Below are 19,290 nucleotides of genomic sequence, written 5' to 3'. Positions count from 1 at the left end.
AATGCCTGCAGCCAAGTCTAACATTTGCCAGCCTAATTATCTTAGTCAAATATAGCATATGCATGTGACCTAAAACTTCCTTTTTAAAGGAACTTTGACAATCGACTGCTGAAGCACTGCATTTGCCCTAACAGCTTTCATGTCATTTGGCCAAAAGTGACCAAAGCAAAATACTCCCCTCTTTGGACTCCGCCATCCTTCCACAAACTGGGGCATCTACTATCTACCTCATCAGGATCAGGGCCAGATTAACCCATTACTGGGCCCTGGGCTGGTTGAGACCCCCCGTCTCCCCACCCCCATGCTGCCCTGCTGCAGGGAGCGGGGCTTGGGCAGCAGCCTCGACAGTGGCGAGATCAGCACGGCTCGGAGGGAAAGACCAGGGCGGCCTGCAGCTCGGGGCCCTAGGCATGTGTCTAGTTTGCTTATGCGTGAACCCAGCCCTGAGCAGGATACCAGATTCTTGCAGAGATCCCACATGATTTTTTCCCTCAGCCAAGCGATAGACACCAAGATAGCAAAGCAGGAAGGCCTGCTGTAAAACGGAGAGAAGGAATTCCATGCACATGAACATGATTAGTCAGCAATAGCAGGAAGATGAGAGATACTGGCCAGCCAAACAGGACTGGTCTTAAAGGAGGCCCTGATACAAGTGGGACTCATAATTTTTCTGCTACTCAGGAGTGGGAACAGCCCTGGCTGCCACAAGCCAGAGCCTGAGCACATTGCACTAGCAAGGGAAGCAGAGCTCCACTGATTCATTAGGGTTTGCTAATCCGTGATATCATTTGTTGATTCCACCAGGGCCAATCTCCATCTCATGACTTCCTGCATGGTTGCTATGGCACTGTACATAAAACACTGCACACTCCAAGCCCCAAGCAGGTCATTTATTTCAAATATCCCCTGAAGCTGGAACGTGAACCTGTTTGGGTGTCTGGAAGAGAGCATGAACTAATTTCTCAGTCTTCTGCACCCACCCCACCTTCCCTCCCCACAGCCCCAGCCTGCTGCTCTTCCCACCCTCCTCCCAACAGCCTATGGCTCAGTAGGACCTGCGGTCCAGAAAACAGCCAAGGGGAAGACAGCTTTGCCTGCATATGGTCAGAAATTCATTTCTCAAGTCTGTGCTACCTGCAGCACAGAGAGCTGCCGTGATCGTGGCATGCACGCTTCCTTTTAAATCTAGGAAGCTGGTAACATAGGCGTGCCCTCTGCCCTTTCAGGCAAGAAAACCCCTTGTGGTTAGTTTGTATCGGTCCCTCGTACAGCGCAGAGACAATTTACGACCGACTCATTTGAGTTTATTTTAATATCCAGCCAGCCTGGAAAATAAGGTCATTTGTTTTGTGCACCCAAATTGGTAGCTACAGTACTTGAACAATACCTTTTCAAGAAGCTTGCATGTGCTGCCCCCCCCCTTGCATACACTGCAGAGTTCAAATGGGACCATCAACACCAAGAAAATTATTCACACATGGCGACCCAATTTAATCTTGGGCTCCTGGAGAAGCAACAAGAAGCCACTTGCAGCAACTGTGTACAGATATCTAACTGAGCTGAGACCTAGACACTTTTTACAGGGTAGATACCATAGTATTAGTTTTCAGCCACTACTTATGTGACCTGGAGTCAGTGATCTTGAATGGAAAGTTCCCATATCCCTATTACAGATTCGAGCCAGCCCCCTACGTCAAGGGCTTGTGCTGCCCTCATCACTGCCTTGCTCCCATAGCTTTTGTCTTGCTGCGTAATGAAAAGGCTTTTTAAGGAATTCAAGTGGGCATTGTGGCATGTCCATTAACTCTTGGATAGCTCCATTGGCAACTGTTGTTGTGTTAGCTCCTTCTTCCCACTATTTCTTCTATACCCATAGGAGTGGAAGGGGGTGCTTAATGGGGCTTATCCCCCGCCAAACACAGGGCAGTGGTAGGGCCACAAGGCAGCCCGGCTAAGGGCTTCTGGCACAGCAGGGTGGGGAGGGAGGGAGGCTGTGGCTAAGGGGAGGACAGGCACTGCACAGCTGGCAGGGTGTGGGACTGAGCCATGAGCAGCTGGTCTGGGGGGCACAGCTCCTGCTGCTACCTGTGGCACAGGGGGGGCATGTGCCCCCAGATCTGTGTAGGGGAGTGGGGCCATGCCAGGCTGTTCCTAGAGGGGGGTGGGCCCTGAGCTGGGAAGAGCCCAGCACAGCCTCTGCCCCAGCCCACAGTAGCATCCTGCCCTGCCCCATGCAGATCCAGGGACATGCATCCCCCATGTGCTCCCAGGACATGTGCAGCAGCAGGAACAGCCATCCTCTCCCTGTACCCGCCAGAGAGCAACAATGAACCAGGGTGGGCATGGGGGTCCTAGAGGCTCCATCCCCTCTGCACACCTGAGGCTGGTCCCACGCCAGCCCCTGGCTCCAGCCCCCCAGGCAGTACAGGGAGCCAGCCAGGGCTGAGGGGGCAGCGGATTCATTGGCACAGGGAGCACCAGCACTGGGCAGGGACCCCAGTCCCAGGGGAAGGGGTGGCCACATGGGTGCAGCAGGCCCCAGCCCTGATCCCAATCCTGGGCCTGGCTCAGCTCCACTCCCTCCCCCACTTCCACAGCTCTTTCCTGCTGCCCCCCCCCAACTTTCCAAGCTGGGGGGGGGTGCACATGCACTCAGACCCTCCCACCCCCATGTTCTTCTTCCCTCTGCTTGTGTCTGTACCTCTTGCCTTCTCTGCTTTCCAGTCTCCATTGTTCAGGTACCCAATCAAGTATCCCAGCTCCAGCCTATTGCTAGTTTCCCCAATGGACCAGCATCTCTTTTTAGTCTCTCACAACATTTTACATTAAAGGTCATGTTTTTACCAGCGAGGTTAGTCATCAGAACAATACGGGATGTAGTGGATTTTCAGGCACTTAGTCGTTTTAAAACAACAGTTCCTCTTTCCAAAAGATCAGCTCTGTGGAGCACAGAAGTTATGAGCTAGATACAGGAATCAGTGGGCGAAATTCTCTGGCCCGTGTTATGCAATAAGCCAGACAACAGTCACCACTGTCCTTTAAGGCCTTAAAAACAACCTTCCCAAAAACTAATAAACCTGGGCTTGTTCGAAGAAGCTGAGTGCAGGGACAGTAACAAGTCAATCGAGGCTGAAGTGGAAAGCCCTCCCAGCCAAAACTGCCATCTCATCTGAGGAGATACTAATTCCAACCACATCTGGAGTAGCCATTTCCGTGCATGACTGGCAGATGTGGGTCCCCCAGGGATTGAGGGAGTTGGCAAGGTTGCCTAAGCAGAAGTTTAACTAAAGATCAGCAATGCTTCTATAAGAGATGGCTGCAGCTCTTGGTCATCATAGAAGTCATGATGTCTGCACCCTGTGGCCCTCACACACTCACGCCTCTATCCATTCCCAGCCGTAAGAAGACAGACACACACTTTGGGCAAGTAACTCAGCACCTTGCACTCCCCTCCCCAGCAAAAGGTCTACGAAAAAAGTGGGGATGTCTCCCCTGACTCAGCTCCTTTACCTCATATCTCTTCAGCCCAGACTCGGAGGCATGTATTGCTACCAGTGCAAAAGGGCCGTGGATAGTGGGCCATTGGTAGAGGTCAGGTAGACATTATTCCAAGTGCAAATAAAAAATAAAAAAAACCACAACGACTGGATATTTAATAAAGTTTAATTTTTTATTAGGCTACTCAATATTATCTACAGCCATAAAATAGAAAGTAAATATTTTAAAAACTGTACAAAAGCAACGCACCAGGGACTGTGAGAAGAAACAGAGACAAAAGGGCATGAAGAGAACAAAGAGAATGGGACAGGACATGGCCACTTCCCAGAGGTGATGGAAGATGCTGGTAGAGTTGAAGGCAATACAGTTTGGCTCTGTATGTACTGAATTCTCTTGTGCAACTTTGTGTCCCACCCTGTAACAGAAGCTAGTACAGACCCCTACATTTAAAAATCAAAAAGGTTAAGATTAAAAGAGGAAAAAAAAAAAGGGGGGGGAGAGACACTACGCCCCACCAAGTCTTGGCACCAATTCTGTGCTTTAAAAATATACTATACAAGTAATTTTTTTTAAAAAAGGTACCCTACAGCAGCTGTTTAAAACATGGTTCTTATACATACACCACAAATATATATATTAAACATTTTCAACAATTAAACTCATTTGTACCTGTACAGAACTGAAGGAAAAAAAAAAGAAGAGACTCCAAGCAAATTAACCCCAAACTTGTGTTTTCAAGACAACGAAGAAATGTGCAAAATAACCCCAGAAAAGGCAGCATAGTAGCCTGGGTTTTTTTTGTTTGTTTGTTTGCTTGTTTTTGGGAGAGGCCAGGAGAGAGCAACTCCTGATAAGTTGGGGTGGGGTCCTCTCTTCTTCGCTACAGAAAAGTATCTGGGATGTGCAAGATGTCACCTGAACCCATTTGCCCAGGTTTTTAAAAGCTCACAATCATTCCTCCCTCTGCAGGGGTAACTCATGAAATCTGGACAAGATCCACTTCCCTCTGCTGTCTACAAAGTATCATGTCGTGTTGTTGCAGAAATTGGCTTCATGCGAAACATCACCTCCTGGATTTCTGGCTGGCTGTCATCCCATCCATCAGCATCTACTCTGTTCACACCTTTTGTCCTCCCCCCCCCTTTTTTTGGGGGGGGGATGGGAAAAAAAAACACCCCACCATCCTTCCTGCCACACAATGAGGTTATCTTGATGAAGTAAGGCAGGGTGAAGGCTCCAATTTGTAGTACTTGACGCACGGTATAAAAACAAACAAACAGAGGGCTCCCCAACAGATCCATTTCTCTGTTTCAGGAGCGCTTTAGGCTTCAGCACATGTTATTATTAAAGCCCTAACATTGAAGGGAACATATAAAGAACCTGGAAAAGGAAGGATTGTAGCTGTATAAAGGATCTGTGATCAACACAAGCCAGGCTGGCCTGGCTTGCCAAGGGTCATATTGCACGCAAAAGGGTTTTGACAGGGGGAGGAGGGGGTGGGTGGGACAGGACTCATTACCACCAGGGAGCCACCTGACCCCGCACTTTAAAGCTGCAGGTTAGAATCGACATAAAAAAAGAAAAAAAAAAAAAAAAGGGAAGATGCAGACCGAGAGGCTGCTCAATTCATTTACCCACCCCAGGCTTCATGCCTGCCACTAGTGTCACACTGGCTGTGAAAGAAAGAGACGTGACCAGGAACGGAGAGGGAGACCTGGAAGTGATGGTGACAGTCGAGACAGCATCTTGACACTAACGTCAGCTACGCTGCCACCTTACCCAAGGGGGGGGAAAAAAAAAAAAAAAAAAAAATAGAAGTGTCCATGTGGAGTTTTTTGGCATCAACTTTGCATCGAGGCATTCCTTCCTCGGTTTTCAGAAGGCCACCCCCCCTCCACCCCATTTCTTATTAGCCACCTTGTGCCTTCCCACACTTAGCCCCTGATGTTTGACATGGTGCCACTCCCCACACTTTCCCCTCGGCTTCACGCCCCGCCTTCAGCCAACGCAAGGGACAGTTTGCTCCCGGACTGCACAAGTTCATAATGGACGCTCTACAGCAGCTTGCCGTGAGTCGGGAGGAAAACGGCACGGGCTGCAGAGATCCTGCAGTGGGGATTTTGGTGTTAGTATTACAGGGAAGGGCCCTAAACAGTAAGAGGTCATTCTTCGTTGCAATATAAGGATACTTCAGAACCAGCCGTTCAAGGGCACGTTTGAATTTGGCATTGGAGGAAGGTTCTTCGGCCAAGAAGGTCTGTCACTAGCAACGGAGAGGCGGAGGGGAAGGTGTCAAGACCACCGTCTAAGCGGGTTGGTGCCAAATCATATGCCCTGGTTTCAGCTCTTAAACAAATGTCCTTCCACAAGATCATTGGTAAAGAAGGTAGCTCTTGAGGGATGCTGGCAGTGGCAGCGCATGGATCTCATTCAGTCTTTCCTTGCCCAAGGCCAGCCTCACAGCACGCCGGCACAGATCCATCAGAGGCAGTGGTTCCGCTGCAAGACAAACACACACACAAACACGTTAACGTAGAGCGAACTGCAAGCTGGGCGGCTGCACCGCTAGTGCCCGTTGTAGCAACCGGTATGCAAGCGGAGCAAGGCGGCAAAACAAAGACTTGGCCTGACCGTGAGCCCCTGGCTCCCCAGCCTCTTTGGCAAATACACCAGCACACCTCAGGCCACGACCCTGGAACATATGAATAGGCAAGGGAGGGTAGGACCCATCTGCAGAAGGCAGAGCGCCACGTTTGCCTTAAGAAATACTTGGGGATAGATATCAATAGTAGCAAAGGTAAAAGATACCACTTGGATTTTACTGTTTGATGAGCTAGGAGGAAGATGCAGTTCTAAGCACCTTAGGAGCTGTCATACTCTCAGTTTGGAGGGATGTTTCCTCTCATCCCCAAGATGCACATCAGCATATCAACAGCAAGCCTCAAGTCATTATTTCAAATGCCTCGCCAACAATGCATCTCCCTGGAGCATGTCCCCTACAGCTTGCAGTCTGATCCAGCAGCACCTGAAAGGCTTTGTCCACCAGTTCTGTTTCCACACATTTCATAGCTGTTAACAGGGAGCTAGCTTTACTCAGAGCTCCTGAAGCCAGTTCCTGTGCACACTGGGTATATTCCTTAACATGCACTGGTGCGAGCCCCCTGCCAGCACCAAGGAGTTTGCACACCTAAGCCACAAGGGCATTGGCCACAACACGTGGAACAGTTCCTGCAGAGTGAAATCAGATTTCCCAAAATCCAAGCTGCACGCTGTTATGGACCTAGCAGCCAGGACACCTGCAGTCAGTGCTTGTACTGAACATGCATCACTGATGCGAGTAATAATTTCTTTTTTGCAGACAGCTCCTCCCTCTCCCCAGCCTCAAACCTCAGTGCAGCTGATCTGTCTGCAGTTTCCCCTCCAGACAGATTTTCCAGTGAGGTAGCTCAAGACATCATTCTTGATCAGAGGCTAATGTCAGCCAGCTTGAGAGAAACCTAAAACTTCATATGAAGTCAACAAATTCCATGAGCCCAATTGCCTAATTCAGGACCTTAGCAGGGGAGATTGCAGAAGAACCAGGCAAGCTACATATATATCCCAAAAGAAGATACAAAGCCTATTGAAATGAGTCTGATCTTGGGGAGTAGTTTCAGTACTAAGGAGAGAGAGAGAGAGAGAGAGAGAAAGAAAAAAACCCGTGCCCTGCAGGCAGATCAGCAAAAAAAAAAGTAGTGATTTCTTGCAAGAATCTCTCTATCATGAGGTCAGGAAAAAACAAAGTATGGAAGGCCTAGTCCTCTGAAAGTAATCCCACAATCTGAAACCAAACAACAGTCAAAAGCATGGCATCAAGATGAAACCACAAGAACATTTTTAGGTTTGGTTTCATAGACTAACAGCAGCCGGCAAATATGGCCCATGGGCCATATCTGGCCCACCAGGCCACTGTATCCAGCCCGGGGGGACTCTAAAAATTTTTATAAAATCAATGTTTATCTGCCCCTGGCTGCCTGTCAAAGGTGACAAGGTGCAAGTGGCAGCAGGACTCGAAGGAGCCACAACCCCCCCCAACCTATACCTACCCACCCATACCCCCACCCCAACAATATACAAAAGTAAGATTTCATTTTAAGCTATTATACAATCACCTCTATGTACACTACACCCACATAAGTAAATAAGGACACATTTTTTTTTGGAAAATCCAATTAATGAATGCTGTAGTACATGTTTGGAGTTTTAGAATATAATTTGGTATTTTTCTGGTTCTGAGATAGCACACCCCTTTGCCAAGAGGCGTACTTTCATGGGCGAGGTCCAGGGTAAGGGTGGTGGGACTTCTGGTCCCAAGACAGCAACCAGGGGGCGGGGCTCCTGGCAAGGGGCGGGGCTACCCATGCAGCCCTCCACAGCTTGCCAAAACTCAGTAAGCGGCCCTCCAGCTGAAATAAATTGCTCACCCTTGCTCTCGAAGTCAGGGGATGCTTTTCACACCAAAACACCATAGATATACCAATGGTTCCCATCTCGTTTCATACAGCAGGAGGTTGCTCTGTCGCTGGAGACCAGACCAAAGTTATGAAGGCCAAGAATGAACACAGGGAATCTCAGAAGTTGAGATTTCAGCGTTTTTTCCTCTTGCTCTATATTTGTAGAGATTGTACTCAGGATCTTGAGCTCCTAACTGCAGTCTTGCCACCACCTAGGTTACATGAGCTAGCTAAAGATTCCCCCAAGAGGTTTGGAATTCCATAAACCAAAAATCAAGAGAACGCTCTGCATTCAGATGCATAATCAGCAAAAACGGGGGGGGTATGGGGGGGGGGGGAGTTTAAGCTGAGCAGACTGCCAAAACAGGCTAAATATAAAAGAAGATGAACTCTGAGTCAGCCTCATACTGACTTAAGAGTATTTACTAGCAACATTTTACTGCTCTCCACAGGAAAAACTCGTTTCTTGGGCTCTAAGGTCACAGTCGGCACGAACCAAGGTTGCAGCTGCACATAAAGACTTTATTATTTATACGTATATAAATATAAAATGTGAGGTTCTTAGCACTCACCTTTATGAACTATACAAGCTTGCAAATCCCTCTCCTACAGCACTGGCTAAATTTTGGGCACCTCAATGAACACTACACAACTAAGTTCAAACCGCCAAATTAGCATTCATTACAGATCATCTAAACATTGTTTACCTTTTATGGAAAAAAAAAGGGTTATTGCAGATTGGAAACTGCTAAAAAGTAAAGAGACACCTGAAGTTAGTAGTGACTTTGAAAGTCTTGGGTCAGGCATTGCAGCTTTCAGGATTCTCAAATGCAGACTGAAGCCAACAGCTCTACAAAAAGGTTCACACCTGCCAATGTTCACAGCGCTGCTGTTTCACAGACTGAAGATAGTACATACAGCATGCTCACTTTTCTGACCCCAACACTTTTCTGATCAGATCTCCTCCTTTGCACTACTCCACAATCATTCCGGTTACTAATGGAGACAGAAAAAATCCTTTGTCCCCCACCCCTGTAAATTTAGCACATAACCTTTATCCACCTAGGATAAAGACCACTGAAAATGAAGATTCATGTTTGCTGAAAAGTTTTTTCTACATATCTTGAGGCACCAGCACAGCTTGTGAATGCTGGAGATGCTGGGGTGCATGGAGAGTCCCACACGAGCATGTGGAGGGCCCCCCTGCGCTCGGCAGTGACCCTGGAAGTACCTCCAGTCCATTTCTGGGGAGCGCACTGGGGGGCTCCCCTAGCTCAGCAATCAGTCATCGGGAGACCGCAGGTGACCCTCCGACCCACGAAGTACCAGTCACCAAGCCGGGGGGGACAGGGTACTCCCCAGCGGACCCGGAAGTGCTTCTGGTCCACTTCTAGGTTTGCTGCTGAATGTGCTGGGGACCCCCCCGCGCTCCTGTAGGGCACTCCATGCACCCCAGCATCGCAGCATTCACGAGCCCCGCTATGTAGAGGTGCACGGAAAAGACATTTAAACCCGTGTCTATGTCCGAATCGCCGATTTGGAGGGTTCCGATTCGATTTGGAGAGATTAAAGGGTCCTCTGATTTGATTTGGAGATTCGGCTGCCGAATCGAATCAGGGACTGAAGCTTCGCACAGCCCTACCAACTTCCACCCACAATCCCTTTGGGTGACCGGGACAGTCACCTCTGTGGTGGTCGTTCTCCACACATTTCATCAGTGTTCTGGCCCATTTCATACCAAATTTCAGCTCTTTGTCACAACTCTTAGGCCTTCTGCTCACGCGCCTTCGACACACTTTTTATGTACTCCGCAACCTGCCAGGGAAGCCAACCTTGACTGCAAACTGGTCCGCTCTTCCCTCAAAAAAGTCTCTTTTCCCATGCTGTTGCTAGCACGTGTCCCTGCATGGATCCCCAAGGCTACTCTTCTCCTGGAGATCCAGTTCAACTGCCGTGCTGATAAATCAACTTTGTAATGGCTACCTTGGGAGGCACACAGGGACACAACAAGGGCACATAAATATTGTGCGTTTCTCTCCCCTGCTCCAGCCCCATTGCCAACTTCATTTGTTAATTCAGCCCAGTCCTTGCCCTGCAGAACTTACAATCTTTGTCTAGACAACATGCAGGACCATGAGACCCTGACCCTCTTCGGGGCCAGCGGGCATTACTGCAACATAAACACATTCTGATTAAGTGGCCTTTAGAGAGGAGTTTTTATGGAAATTAATTTGGCTAGCCAGAACTTTGCCCTACTCTAGTTTGCATAGATAACCTTTTAATAGCCTCTTCAAACGATAGCTTGACTCAACAAGAGATAAGACAAAAGTGAGATAAGACTAAGGTTTGGTGGAACACCAAACAAACGCTCAGAAAAATAAGCCCAAATTCCCTCTGCCCCGACTCGCAGTTCACAAGTACACAGGTCATTAAGCCCAGGGCTTATATTGGAAACAACTAGTCAGACATTTCTCCCAGTGGCATCTAACCATTCATGATCTCCTTCCACTACTCCCTCTGACCTAGGTTATGCTCCCGTAGCCCCCCAGAATGGGCGTATTTTCTCTTGCAAGCCAAGGCAGAATGTGCTTTCTTCCTTGCAAAAGGGATTTTTGTGCCAAGAACTGACCCAACACAAGCTACCCGTTGGGTCTGATCTCTAAAAACTTGATAGTTGGAACCTGGCTACTGCTGCAATGGTGGAGGGCCTCAAGCTGGACTCTGCAGTATCGTTTGAAGGGGGTGCCCCAGCGAACAGGTTTCAGCTCAAACAGTTTAAGCCCTACTCTCCAGGACCAGTCACCGATCTTTGCTCAGTGCTCAGCCGTCTACCTAGACCGGAAGTGGCAAGACACAGGGTCCTTTGATTTTAGAAGGTAGTTTTAAGCTGTTGGAAGCAGTCACCTACATGCAAAGTATGCAGAACTGCACATTTTAAAGGCTTAAGTTCCCAGAGTACAGAAGTAATGCCTAAGAGAGAGACAGACAGACACAAAGATCCTACTTCAGTTGAATGCCTTTTTCTGTTTCACAAAAAAAGTATGCTCACCCGGTCCCTTGACTCGAAAGCTAGTCCTCAAATAAAGTACTCTTGATTGTTAACCTCAAGGGAAGGCAAAACGTTTCCAGGCAGCTTCTCTGCCTTGCAAGTCTCAGATAAGGAAACCTGACAGGGCGATTGGAAAAGATCATAGTGCAGATGAAAGAACCGACCCTGCGTACATGCCTCAAAGCTAGATGTACATCAGTTTAGTCCCCATCATGGTTTAGGAGGACGGACCTTTGTGCTCCATGCCCTAGCCATCTGTTTCTCATCATCATTTAAGCTGCGTCCGTTTTGCCCCCTAAACCTCTACACGGTTTGGAACCGACCTCCGTATGAGATTACTGCAGCACAGAGGTTATGATGATGAACAATAGGAATGCACTTTCCAAGAAAGAGGAAAAATTGCAGAGTTGACAGAGGAATTCCCTCTAGTGTGCAATGCAGGCTTTACTTCAGGAGTAAAACGCTTTCTTTAAATAGCAACCGTGACCTGATGGGTAGTTGTCATAAGTAAGGATAAAATCCCAATTGATACCTAAAAGCAAACTGCACAGAAAACTAAAAGCACAAGCATTTAATGAGTCCAGATAGTACCAGGAGTAGTACAATTAAAAATATAATGGTAAGAGCTCAGAGAATAGTACAGGCCGATCTGTCTTACTGACAGCGTCTGCACACGATCTCCGACAAGCTGGAGACCCAGAGATTAAAGCCTAGTAGTTCTGCAGGTCTTCAGCAGGACAGCAAAATGATGCTGCACACCAAGAACAAGACACTGAGACGAGCCAAACGCACACAGATGAGCTTCTGCAGTTTCACTTTTGCACATGCCAGTTACTCCGCACTTGCTCTGCCCCAGCCAGCATTACTCCGTTGTACGCAGATTGTTACTGTCACTACTTAAGCAAATGTGGCAACCAAACTAATGCTTAAAATGGGACTCCTGCCCGATATCTGTCAAGAGGAAATTACACTAACTCATCTGGATGGTTGCATCTTTGCAGCTCAGCTGGGCAGCAAGAACTGGAAGTTTTAAGCACAGACTGCATCCATTACTGCTCAAAAAAAAGGCAGGGTCTCCTTTGCCCTTTGTTTTTACAGTCCCTAGAACAGCGGAGTCCACTGCGGCTCCTACTTGCCACCTCAATAGCCATAATAGCTTGCTCTCTTGCAAGTAGCAATGCCTCATCCGTTGCTTTAATATCTGCAGTGCTGGGTACTTCTATTTTGTTCTACTGATGGGAATTAATCTACTGAAAGCGTTCATGCTATCCCCATCTTCTATCATAGTGGACTTGAAGAGCCCGAGTAACCGTAGGCAGTTATAAAATGGGTCTATTCCTTAACTTGAATCAAGAGCCTCCTCCCCACAAAATGAGCCAAATATACTACCACCCCTTGCAACAATACAGGACACTCACTGCAGCGTTTGGGATGGCTAGGATGGATTTCCAGCCTGCAGAGTCACTTAAAAGTTGTGGTGCGACTTCATGCACTGCCTACAGCTACCCAGACACATCAGCTCCATTCACACTGCTGGAGTGGTAGTCTGGGGGCCTGGTGTCTTCAACCAGAAATAATTTTGGTCCTAAATACAGCCCACCATATTGGGCTACAGTGGAAACTCCCATCTCCCAACCCCCCCGCCCTCCCCAGTCCTTTAGAGGCTAAATGTAGTAGATTTTTTTTTTTTGCCTACTGGTACTGAAAATAGGATTCCCTACCCTCAGCATTTTTAATTCTTAGTTACTAGGAAGGGAGCAGTGATGGAGAGTTGGGCTCTTTGGAGGTCTAGGGTTGCATGCAGAACCGTGCAACTTTAGAAACAAGCTGCCAAGGGTGATACTCACGGTCAAGCCCATTCAAGTAGCGCATCCGTATTTCACAGTGCCCCCACACGGCACTTACAACTGGATACAGTTTTTTCCCTTTGAGCCCTCGAAAAGCAACGCCCATGTACTGTCCATCTACAATGAAGCTCAAGGTCCCATCATCCATGTCCAGGACCACCAGGAAAGAGTCCGGCACTATAAAAGTCTCATCTGGCTCCAAGAAGGCAGGGTAGGTTTTACTTGGCTGGTTCTTCCCGTCGTGGTACAGCCTGTTCCGCCCAAGGTCCCAGCCCCAAGATTCATGGTTGTTTCCTACAAGCGTCGTGTACCCTACAGAATGCAGGGGGGCGTCTGCCGTCGCCACGCCGACCACCGCGTGCGTGCCTCGCTGTCGCATCGCCCACGTAATCTGCCACACGTGCAGTCCTCGGGTATAGCCCACTTTGCCTCGAATGGCGTCTGTGCTCTGAGCCACCGGATGCCGGTGAAATATTAGTTTGTCATCTTCCTTCACAAATACATTCAGCGACCGGTCGTCGTTATTCCACGAATGTAGCAACTGGACATCGTAGGATACCGACGGCATGTCCAACAGCAAGTCCAGGCGGGTGGGCTTGCAGTAGTCCAGCCCCTGGAGCTCCTGCTTCAGTGGCCTGTATACAGGGTCTCTCATATCCACAGTCTTTATCCCACCAGTGACCTTCTGACCCATGTTGCCTTGCAATTTCAGGTATTTATAGACTCCCAGGGCAAGCTCATCAATTAGCCCGCCTCTCCCGTTCCTGCTGTCATTCAGCCCTGCAGAAGAAGAGGTTGCTAGGAAACCTTGTCAAGATGTGCGCTGGTCAGTATTGCCTAATGGATGGAAAGAAAAACAAGGAGAGTTAAACATTAGCACACAACCTTGTCTGCAAGATTTACAGAACCTTTTTGTTTGGACAAACACATCAAAGCACATCCCAGAAAGGGGGCCGTGCATGCCACCTGCTCTCGTACGCTCTTCACAAAGAGATCAGCACTATCGCCAACTGGAAGGTTTAATACTTGCTACATGGACTCTAAGTTTTCTTGAAGTGCTGGGAAAGTATGAGCCGCCTGGCAAAAAAAAGATGCATTTTGGCTTTATACAGCTTACAAGTATACAGCCTCCCAAGAGCAGACACCGGTCTCCTCATGCTATATTCTCTGATGAACAACAGTCAAGGCGGGGTGGGGGAAGCAAAACCAAACCTTAGGTGTCAGACGGTTGCTTCCCCCGTAAAGCAAGCTTTTTTTCAGTCATACTGCAAGGACAGGACTTCAGCACCTTCACACACACACACACACACACACACACACACACACACACACACACACACACACACACACACACACACACACACACACAGCCTCTCTAACGTGCAGCTCCTCCCCAGATTAGGCCTGCTTTTTCCTCCCAGCCAGGGTCACGTTGCTGCACACCGCAGGACCTGTGGCTCATACAGGCATTTAAGCAAGAGTCAAATTCACGCAAGGCGTGGAATCTAGTGCAAGGCAATGCAAAAGTTCCTGCCAATGGCCTCAGAAAGGCCATACAAATTAACACTGATATTGCTGTGACCGGGCATAGCCTTGCTTTGCCTCTAGTCTCGACACACGCCCTCGGACAAGCTACACGGGAGCTCCCAGCCAATGCCAAGACCCTCCACCTGTGCGTATCTTTCCAGCTCCCTATAAAGGCCCTGGAATTACAGTCCAAGGGGAGGACAGTCAAAGCAAAGCCATCTCCAGCTGCTCAGAAAGCAGCCAAAACATGCCCGGCCTTCAATACTCAACGAAAAACTCCCTAAGCCACCACAAGCAACCACCTGCAGTTGTCCACCAAGATTCAGATGGACTGAAGAAAGCCGAGCTCCTCTGAAGAGCCCCCATTTCACCTTACTCGTAGATTGAAATAGTTGTGGTAGGAAAGCCGAACGTGCTCACTCGGGCTTGGTTATTGAAGCTGAACGCCGCAGCTCAGGAACTAGCCGCGTTTGGCATTGAGTACGCTCTCAAATATACAAGCCACTTGTATATTTGAGAGCGTACTAAATGCCCCCATGGCACCCATGTCTGAGAAGCAAACTCCAGATCGATGCACTAAGTCACAGAGGTGACTGGAATATTGCAAAACCGGGTGTAGGAAAAGAGCAGGCTTCATTTCATTGCCTCCCTTCACAGAGCCCGCAGGCTTGAAGACCCGCAAAACACAGCATCCTGCTAAGCTACTACAACGGAGTCGGGAACGGCACGTCCTGGTTGCCGGTCCGGCGAGGGTCAGGAGCACAGCAGGGGAAGCACTCTGCTCACGCCAGGTAAGAGATGCTGGAAGTCGTCTCCCTGGAACAGCCGCAAGCTGCCCAGGGAGGCCCGATCCAGCCTCCCATGGCCCTTCGGAGTAGGAGGGATCCTCAAGACTAAGACTCCCGGAGCAAAAACGACAAGCACGCTGGCTTGCCTTTGCAGCACAGCCACGAACAGCTTCCTTCCTCCGCAGCTGAAATGCAGCTCCCGAAAAAGGAAAAAGCTTCAAACCGCGGCTGCTTCCCGATAGCAATAACGTTCTCTCAGACAAGGTCGAGGCCAGGCAAGAAGGAAAAAAGCACTCGGTTAGGACAGTTACACACCTTTTGCGGGTCTGCCAGCAGAGTCGAGGAGAACACGGCCACCCATAGGTCTGGAGAGGGAATTCTCCTCCGCCGCCCCTCCCTCAACCCAAGGCTCCTAAGTACCTTAGGCGGCCGACTCTGCAAATCCGAGCCAGCAGGCTTACGGAGGCCCACGTTCCAGCAGCGCTTGGCAGGGGAGCTCCCACCGAGTCGCTGGAATCCAGGCAGCAGTTATTTAAACCACCACACCCCACCCCCCCCGTGCAATTTAGTGTCTCAACTTAACGGCTTCAACTTGGGCAGCTCCTCTTCTCACCGCCAAGCAGACCCGAAAATGGCCTCTTTGGGGTGCGGAGGGAGCAGCAGAGCAAGATTATTTTCAGACAGTTTCCTTCCAAGCTCCGGACAGACTCATTTTAGAAAGAAAGAAATAAAATAAAGAAGCTTCTTTGCCTAGAGAAACCAGCTACCTTTGTGCACCTTTCCCCCACGGCATCACATCTACCCAAGCAGCTCTGCTCTCGCTTGGCTACACAAGCAGCCCTCTGTACACAGAGATGCCAGAGTGAGGGCAGCTATTAGGAAAATTTTTAAAAGAATGAGGGGATTCAACGTAATTTCGAAGCAAAAAAAAAAAAAAAAAAAAAAAAAAAAGTGTTATTTTAACATTTCCTGGAGTGAGGCAATCGCCCAGAACTCCTGCCAGCTATAGTCACAACAGTTACTCATGACCGGGACTTCATCTGGCATGGAAAATCATGGAGCATGAATCAGATTTTATATAAAAAAAAAAAAGTTACCAAAGTCCTGTTGATTGCAAGCTGGCCGATCGGCTTCCCTTAAGCTTTGGGCTAGCAAGGGTGCCGAGGCCATGTTGCCGGTTTGTTTTAGTGCCTGCAGCTTCGGGGGATGCTGCAGTCCTGTGGAGGTTTGGACAGTAAAACTCGACTTAAACATGTTCATGGACCCTTCTCCTGTCGGGGTTTACAGCCCTGCCCGGCTCCAAGTTTGCAATGTAGCTGCCCGGCTGACACGCTCCATTCTCAGTAACGAAGTAGCCAGTCCCCTAATCTGTGCACTGACCATCATACTAAAGACGAGCACTATAGGGGAGGCGAATGTCTCATGCCTCGCCACCAGTTCTCCTTTGGTTTACTGGGCTCCAAAAGATCCACTGCCTTCCATTCAGGGCCCTGTGTTATACGGGAACCTAAGGAACAAAAGCAGCTGGTTAAACACCTCCAGTTGAACAAGCCAGAGCTGTCAACATTGGCAGGAAATCCATTTGAAGAGAGGATAATTCGTGTAAAGTAACATTATGCACAGGGGCGCCCTGGACAAGCTGAGAACCGTGCAAGGAACAAAGTCAGCCAGTACATGCTGGAGCGTAAGCAAGGAGCAGAGTCAAGCAGCTGCTGAACGAATTCAGAGACAAAAAAAAAAAAAATGACGGAAGTCCCCAAAGCCTCTTTAAAATCTGCGCCATATCCTCACTCAACCTCTGAGCTTCTCCTCCACTTCGCTCCGCCTCCCCAAACGGTGCCAACGCCAGCTCTTTGCTTAAGTCGCACATTGTTAAGGGCCTGTCAGTCATCCAAGGCATCACATGGCAAAGACCTGAGCCAGACTGCAACGTGCACAACTTGGTGGGGAAAGGGAGGCAGGAGGCGGCACGGGATGACACCTAGCACAGGCTCACGTCCAGGAGTTGACAGGAGTGCAAACGCTCCCGGCACATTGCAGGAATTACACTGGGGCAGCACTGAAGAACATGCCACCGGCCCTAGCCCTCAGGACCCGGGTATGTTCAGCCTCACTGACTGAACGTGGACGCGTGGTTCTTTGCACCGAAATAGCTGTCCGAATCAAGCTGCTTTAAAACTACTTGCATTCAACTGTTCCAACCACATCACCAAGACGTGTCCCACAGCAGGAGTGACACGTGCCACAGAGCTGGCCGAGAATAGGTGCACAATGTGCTTAGTGCAATTTTGATTCACTGCTCTTAGCACCCTTTCCCTCGCCCGCACATCTCTCATAAAACAGACGACTTGTCCAGGGTTGAAGAGCATTCCCTTTCCCTCTCAAAGCCTCATCTTCCAGTTACAGGGAATTCCTTAAAGAGGGTGCTCTCAAAATTGCCAGCTCAGTCGGAGACGTAGAAGTTAAGCTCTGCACCAGATACATTAGGACTCAGCCAAGTCAGAGCAGCTCTCGCTCCCGTCAGGAATCTTGTCCCAAAACAGCACCCAAGTGAAAATTTTAGGAAGTTTCAGTCTACATTGCTTATTTCGACAGAAGAGTGCATGCAGTGGTTTTGAGATCACGATATTCACTCCAAGTAAAGCCAAAATTAGCCATCTGACATCAAGGAACGATGGCAGGCAATTAAGGGAGATTGTCACACAGGGTAAAATCAAGGCTAATACACATTTAGAAAGCAATAGGCCAATTCATTTGTCAATAGCTTTGACTAAGAAAGACGATCGGAGTACTCGTAGAAGAGAGATGCAGAGATTTCCTGAACACACCAGTCCACGTGACAGTACCACACAGGAAATTTCAGCCCAAACCAATGAATGTCTGGCACGGGCGGTTTTGAAACCAGACATGCCTCGCCAGAAATGCCATTGTTCTTCTTTGCAACTACACAAATAACCTCATCTACCTGCTCACAATCCAGATGGGCCAGCTGGGCTGGATTCTGGTACTAGTCACCTCCAGAAGCTATTCATATAAAATCGACTACCGACACGATACCGACTTGAGAATAGCCTCGATCCAGCAATCCGCGTAAGTGTACTAAGTGTAGACGAGTACATGCAAGTATTTCCACCAGCCACTTAAAACCAGTTAACTCCTACTTGAAGGCGAATGAGAGAAAGGGTGGACTTTACATAGCAAAGGGTCCCAAGGACAGAAAGAAAAAACTCCAAAACTCAATGCTACCCTGGATTTCTGGGTTATGAACAAGTTTTTTTAGTCTACTATGATTTTTTACCTCCTGTCAACCAATTCCTCCAGAAATGGGGTAAAACGTGCCACAAGCCACATGGCACTTCCAAAGTACGTTTGTTGAGGCAGCAATTCTCCCAGCAGACAAAATAAAGCAACCCCCTCCTTCCTCCTAGGATAAGGCAGGCAATGAATAGTGCTCAAATTAAAAGTTACATTCCCAAGGGCAAACAATTATGGAGCTAGCAAGCTCCGAGAAGCCAAGAACCAGTCAGGCCAAAAACAGAAAGAGGCTGTCAGGGAGGGAAGTAAAGACAGCAAAGAATTAACCTACTTTTGTGCAAGCGGGCTGGGCACTCTGCAAGAGATGTGCTCCTTGAACGTATGCAAGAGAGGGAAATTCACCTGCGGCGTTTAAGACAGGTTGACAAATACTGCACACCATCCCCTATAACCTGGAAAGCTAGGTAGTGAAAGCCAAAGTTTGCAGGGACTCCCATTAGCTACAGAGAGGATTATTCTCCAAGGGCCAACTGGAGGTTTAAACACAAAAGCTTAGCAGCCCCTGGCTCAGCAAGGGTCAAATGGAACAGGATACAGTTCTGCTTTGCAAATAGCTTTAGACCCCAAAGACTGACTTCCATACTGACGAAGAGGTAATTTACTTGTCTAGGACAGTAATTACCACACTGGTCCTCACTACAGGTAACTCAGGACCGGATGACGGCAGTTCTGGAAGAGGGAGCACAAGCTACTGGTCACGACACTGTTTTGTATATAAAGTACTATCAAGCAAGGTGTTAGTTCTCTGCTCACGAACTCACCATCCCCGCTCT

The 19,290-nt window shown here is 48.7% G+C and overlaps 1 protein-coding gene across 1 annotated transcript; it reads right to left on the bottom strand.

Moving 5' to 3' along the window:
• Window positions 1–4,070: 4,070 nt before the first annotated feature.
• SPSB1 (splA/ryanodine receptor domain and SOCS box containing 1) lies at window positions 4,071–13,724 on the bottom strand. Its single transcript, XM_019541641.1, has 2 exons — window positions 12,888–13,724; window positions 4,071–5,997 (listed from the first exon to the last, which is right to left on the bottom strand). The coding sequence occupies exons 1-2, from the start codon at window positions 13,579–13,581 to the stop codon at window positions 5,870–5,872; spliced, it is 822 nt and encodes a 273-aa protein (XP_019397186.1). The 5' UTR covers window positions 13,582–13,724; the 3' UTR covers window positions 4,071–5,869.
• Window positions 13,725–19,290: the final 5,566 nt, after the last annotated feature.

The sequence above is a fragment of the Crocodylus porosus genome, unplaced genomic scaffold, assembly GCF_001723895.1.
Source record: "Crocodylus porosus isolate Cpor-Errol unplaced genomic scaffold, CroPor_comp1, whole genome shotgun sequence".
Classification (NCBI taxonomy): domain Eukaryota; kingdom Metazoa; phylum Chordata; order Crocodylia; family Crocodylidae; genus Crocodylus; species Crocodylus porosus.
Note: the sequence above shows the minus strand (reverse complement) of the source record. Positions and strands in the feature narration are given on the sequence as shown.